Source organism: Echinops telfairi, unplaced genomic scaffold (genome assembly GCF_000313985.2).
Source record: "Echinops telfairi isolate 266 unplaced genomic scaffold, ASM31398v2 ScPeMD7_3;HRSCAF=10, whole genome shotgun sequence".
In the NCBI taxonomy this organism is placed as follows: Eukaryota; Metazoa; Chordata; class Mammalia; order Afrosoricida; family Tenrecidae; genus Echinops; species Echinops telfairi.
This window is the reverse complement of record NW_022103899.1, coordinates 57,483,159-57,489,107: the sequence shown is the minus strand read 5'-3', so window position 1 is coordinate 57,489,107 and position 5,949 is coordinate 57,483,159. Positions and strand designations below refer to the sequence as shown.

The following is a 5,949-nucleotide window of genomic DNA, read 5'->3' as shown; positions in this document are numbered from 1 at the left end:
TGAATGTAGGATTGTTATTAAGATTTGTAAGAGACCCCCAGTAAAATGATTAATAATAAATAAATAAAAATAAACACATGAGGATCTAACATGACCAAAAAAAAGGAGAGAAACTCGTTTATTTTTCTTGGTTATTCTGTCAAATATCACTCCCTTGACAAAGGGAGAGCCCGCCTTACCCAGAGGCAGAGTGGAATGGGCAGACATCAAGTGCCCGCTGGGCAGGCTCAGAGGCCACTCCATGTGCGTGTGATGACAGAGAGGCTGGGCGGAGCTACAGGTCACCCAACCCCACCTGACCTGACCATGCCTCTAAGAAAACTCCAGCCGACGCCCCCAGTACCGAGACTTCCTGCTGCCCCAGGGTGGGCCCTCAAAATTCTTGTCCGGAGTGCACCCCAGGAGGCCCCACCACACAGCCGGAAGGGAAGAGGCCTTTCCAGGCAGAGATGCAGAAATTGTCCAAAGGTGTTCTGACGCCCTCACTGACTTATAATGACCCTGCTGGGCAGGGTAGATCTGCCCAGTGGACATCTGAGACTAAAAATCTTCACAGGAGTAGATAGCTTCATCTTGCTCCTACAGTATGGCAGGGGGATTTGAACCCCTGACCTTGTGGTAGCAGCTCAGTGAGTAGTCCACTACACTACCAGGGACCAAGAAGCGCTTCAATAGTCAGGCTGAGTGACTTAGAGAGGACCGTTGAGTTAACATGCCAAGCAGTGTTGGCTCAGGCCAGCAGTTCTCAAAGTGGAGCCCAGGAAATGCTCGGAGGGGGTACCCAAGACCCTTTTGGGGTGTCCACAAGGCCAGAATTCTTTTTCTAACAATACAAAGGTGGGATTTCTCATTTCCTGCCCAGGCTCTCAGAGGAGCACTGCGGCCAATTGAAGACAGGGCAGGTGTGGGAAGCCAGCTGTCCCCTCCGGACCTGACGTGCAGGCTCTGAAAAACCGTCCCAAGGTGCCACTCCTCGGCCGATCAGTGCGCTGGGTTTTTGTGCTTGTTTGCATGAGGGCGTGGAAAATGTAACTTTTACGATAGGAAATGTTGACGAAGGTGAATATCTTGTGGGTTTTCATTGCTAATTTTAAATGAATGAACAAGTAGAGAGACATTTTCACTCTCCTCATTTTCACTTAAATATGGTAAATATTTGGTAGAAGTTCACATACACCAACTAATAAACGAAAGCCTGAGAGGGAGCGGCTGAGACAGGATCAAACGGAGGACGTAAGAATAGTTAGTCTCTCCAAAAAAACCAAACTCACTGCCATCGAGTTGACGGGGACACCAGCGACCCTCCAGGACCGAGCAGAACTGTCCGTGTGAGTCTCCGAGACTAACTCTTCACGGGAGTGGAAAGCTCTGTCTTTCTCTGATGGGTGGTTTCAAACTGCTGACCTTGCAGTGAGCAGCCCAACACGTGACCAATACACCACCAGAGCCGAAGAGACAAGTTACAGTCCAGAGGTGGCTTGATTTCCTTTAAGGGCTTGTCAGCAGCCCTTTGCCCTGCTGTGGGCTGGTGTGACCACAGAGGTCTCTGCAGAGGGCAGGGCCCCGACAATTGCCTCGTACTGGATGGCATGAAGGCCACTGTTGGAGTATGGTGGCCCATGTCCAGAAAAGACCCCATCAACGAGGCCTGGGGCATTGGGGCTGTGGACAGAGACTGCTAACCCAGGGCTCTGCCCGCCTTCAGAAGCTGCTCCACCCTCGGGTTTTGGGATCAGCTGGCAGCAGGGAGGCCCCAGTTTCAGTCCACAGGTTAAAAGATACGAGCAAGGGAGCTTGCTGGGAAAGCCACGAGTCCGTCCTCTCTGGATTGTGATTTCTATACTTCAAGGGAAAGGCACCTACCCAGCGTAGAGCCTGCAGCAAAAAGGCTTTCAGGCGGTCACTGCCCCAAATCAGATCCTTCTTCAGCTTCCCGTAGTCCAGGGAGGGCAGCAAGGGGACATCCTTCAATTTCCTACCCGGCGAGGAGGGTCAAAGAGAAGGGCATACTGATTAGACACCACTGCCCCGCCCTGCCCCGGCCCCCCAGCATCCTGACGTCCACGTGCAGCTGCCTAACTGGGTGTGGTGGTGGCCCGGTTCTTTACTCTGGGCTCCTGGCACCGACTCTGGGGCTCCCAACCCACAGCCCAGCCCCACCCGGCCCGGCTCTGCCTTGCTGTTGTACCAGCGTGGACTGGTGGTTTCCCTCAAACGAGGAGGCTCTCCGTGAACCCGGTTTAGAGACGGCTGGACTCAAGCCCCCGCTAGGCTGGGACCCCACGGACGGGGAAGAAGTCATCTTGGAGGCCCTTGTTTCCCGCCAACGGTCCATCTAGAGCCCCGAGTGACCCCTTCAGTCTGGGGGCGTTCCTGCCCGCCTGTGGTTCCGGGCTCGGGGTGGGAGGAGGGTGCCGATGCCAGGAAGCAGTGCAGGGACCCCGTGAGACAGGCTGGGGGGCAATGTGCAGACTGTCCCCAGAAGGATGAGTCAGAGGCCCCAGGGGAAACCTGGTTTCGGTTCAGAGAGATCTCTGCACAGAGATCTCCAGAGCGCAGACCACCCTATGTTTGCCTTTGTTCTGGTGGCAGCAGACAGGCCCCTACAACGCCCCGGTCTGCCAACCAGGGGGAGATGGGAGTGTCTGGGGAGCCAGTGCACTCCACGTCTGTGCGGGGAGCAGCGCCAGGGCACAGGGAATGTCCCTGGGCTGGCACTGTGCCACAGTCGCAGAAGGACATGGGGGAGGCTGGCGGGAGGGCTCAGGGGACGGATTCCGTGCACGACTTTTGCACCTTCTTTTGAGTCTGTAATTACTTCAAAAGGGAAACAAAGCAAGACAAAAGCCAGGCCTCCCCACTCCCTGCAACACGACTCGGCCAGTACAGTCGGAAGACAAGGAGCCACCACACGGGGACCCAAAGGGGCTTAATGAACAGCTTGGTGACCAGACGAAGGGCAGCGTGGGGTGCTTGTCTTCCGGGCAGACTGAAAATAGAGTGATCGTGGTTGTCTCGGGGTGGGGTGGGGGGTCATTTAAGTTCTCTTCTTCATGTGTCTCTCAGCATTCTGATTTTCTGTAATAAGCATGTACTGCCTCCACGTGAGAAGATTTTTAAGAATGCAGGCTCTTTCTAACGAATGGTAGTTCTTAAATGGCAAAGGAGACTCTGGCAGGCCAGGGGAGAGAGCACCAACTGAGGTCTTCACCCACTCTGGGGAGGGTGCCTCCACTGCACACACACACAGGCACCTGTGCCCGGGCACAGATAAGTTCTCTTAACACTTTTCCTCCCTAAAACGGAGACTATTGTGAATTTTTAAATTAATTTTTTTCAACACGCCAGTGATAAATAACTGACGTGTATACTTCTGAAGTGGCAAGACCACACGAGGGAAGGGCAGGTGGAGGAAGAGCTTCAAATCAGAGGGAAATACGGAGCCATGGTGCGGGGACCAGAGTGAGAGCCTGGGACGAGGTGGAGCGGCTGGGGGGACCTGGGGGCGCCCGGGACGGGAGCACTGGATGGGGAGGTCTTTGAGCTGGATGGCGGGCGGCTCGGCTCAGAAAGGGCAAGAGCACTTAGGGGTGGGCGGGAAGGCTTCGTGCTGTTCCTGCTACTCTGAAACCATCTCCGAATGAAAAGTTTAATGAGGACAAAATGTCACTAAGGTTCTTGTTCTGTAGGAGGGGCTTCAGAAAGGCTGAGAAACAATGGAGTGAAGAGGGAATGGGACTTCCTCATGAGCTTGTGAAGCCCCCTTTGTGTCACACCCGTTTATTCAGAAACACAGGGACGTTCTGTAGCTGGGTGCTTCCTGTGGGGAACGAAGAGGCATCACATGGCACAATTACTCGCCAACAGTGCACCAACACCGACCAAGTGGCTCGGCGCCCTGCAGTTCCGTGGGCTGGCATCTCAGAGGCCGGTCAGACCTGCTCCTGGGGCCTCCAAGCCCCCAAACTCCACTGCCGTGGAGTCGGTCCTGACTCACAGAGACCCACCGAAGGGACTCCAGTCTGCACGTCTTTATGAGAAGCAGACAGCCTCATCTCTCTCCCTTGGAGAAGATGGGGAACTTGAACTCCTGACTTCATGGATAGCAGGCCAACGCTTAACTCACAGTGCCACAAGCGTCCCTTCTCCAACTAGTCCCGCCTCCCTTAATCCCTGCAGGTGAGCTTGCCCCGATGCCCCGCGGACGGAGCGTTTTGCAGGCACTGTACAACATGCTTGACACATACGAAGGAGGCCTGTGGCGCCGTGGGTCACGGGTGGGGCTGCCAACGGCCAGGTCAGTGTTTCAACCCCACTAGCCGCTTCTCGGGGGGAAAGATGAGGCTGTCTGCTCACAAACAGCCCTGGAGACCTAGAGAGCCGTTGACTCTGTCCTCTACGGCCGGGGGAGTCAAATGGATTCCCACAAACTAGACAACTCCTTTCTAGCCTCACTACAACCTGGCCAGGAACATGAAAAGGCAAAATAAAGCCCACCCCCAGTCTCATCGTGGTGACCCCACGTGCCTCAAACACACAGCAGCTGGTTCACAGGGTTTCCTCAGCCAGAACTGGACTGCCAGCCCTTTCTGCCCTGGTGCTGGTGGGTGAGTTTGAACATGCTCATGTGGAAGGTTCTCGTGTCTGCCACCATTCACAGGCAACGCCCTAGGCCCCAGGGCACCGATCCTTTACAGACCCCTCACGTCAGTCAGGGCAGACCGATGTTGACAGGTACTATCATGGTTTTTGTTTTTTCCACTTGATGCCCCTCCACCAAAATAAAAGCCTCACAAGAGAAGCTTCTTCTACTTTAACAACAGGAGTATTTCTGCCCAGTCCTGGCATTTCCTCCAGACGAGGCTTTTAGGATGAAGGGTCATCCAGGTGAGGACCCAGTGAACTCTGGTTTTACATGGAATGGTTTTCCTGAATGAATATTCCTAAGGGTTGGACTCGGCTCTCGGGCAGTGAATTCAAAGCAATTTACTCAGGAGCACCGGCGAAAGGGTTTGGTGGCCTGGACACCTCCCATCACCTGTCCATCTGCCCCCAGAGGTAATGGCCTAGAAAACCCTGGGGGGGCATTCTCCTCCATCTCAGGGGACAAAAGTCAGAGGGCGGGCACCTGAAAACAGGAGCGATTACTTACACAGGAACCAGGGAGGCTCTCAACATGGTCGCAGCCTGGGTGGGAGGGAAGAGAGAGAAGAGGTCATGTTTCCTGCTGAGCACAGGCCCTCTCTCTGCCTGACATCACGCTCATAGCGCTTCATCAATGTACCTGCCAGCGCGGGATCCCGCCGGATGGGCCCGCGCCATCACGGACGGTGCAACCATCCGGCACATACCCAAATAAGCCACGCACTGATGTGTGTGACAAGCCGCCCGCCCCGGGCCTGCTGGTGCACCATGAAGAACCAGGCGGGGCCTCCTACACCTCACGCCCAGGGGCTCTGAAAGCCACTTTCAAAGAACTGAAAGCAATGCCAACCGGTTTATACTGCTTTCTTGTCTTTTTAAAGACTTTCCCAGTAAGTGTAAAAAGAGCGTATGCACTCGTTACCAAGTGAAACACACTAAAGATGTGAAAAGAAGCAATGCCGGCCAGCCTCACCCCACTGCTCCCCTTTGATCCCAGCCACTGCCAATCAATCACTGCTCCCCTTTGATCCCAGCCACGGCCAATCAATCACTGTTCCCCTTTGATCCCACCCACTGCCAATCAATCACTGCTGCCCTTTGATCCCAGCCACGGCCTATCACTGCTCCCCTTTGATCCCAGCCACTGCCAATCGATCACTGCTCCCCTTTAATCCCAGCCACGGCCAATCAATCACTGCTCCCCTTTGATCCCAGCCACGGCCAATCACTGCTCCCCTTTGATCCCAGCCACTGCCAATCAATCACTGCTCCCCTTTGATCCCAGCCACTGCCAATCAATCACTG

At 54.8% G+C, this 5,949-nt stretch overlaps 1 protein-coding gene across 1 annotated transcript in view; it reads right to left on the bottom strand.

Annotated features, from left to right (window-relative positions):
• ARMC9 (armadillo repeat containing 9) overlaps window positions 1-5,949 on the bottom strand; it is a 46,094-nt gene that overhangs the window by 26,894 nt on the left and 13,251 nt on the right. The window contains exons 3-4 of the mRNA XM_045294295.1: window positions 5,153-5,187; window positions 1,864-1,975 (exon numbers count right to left, since the gene is read on the bottom strand). Of these exons, the coding sequence (XP_045150230.1) occupies window positions 1,864-1,975; window positions 5,153-5,187 (147 nt within the window). The remainder of the gene's footprint in view (window positions 1-1,863; window positions 1,976-5,152; window positions 5,188-5,949) is intronic.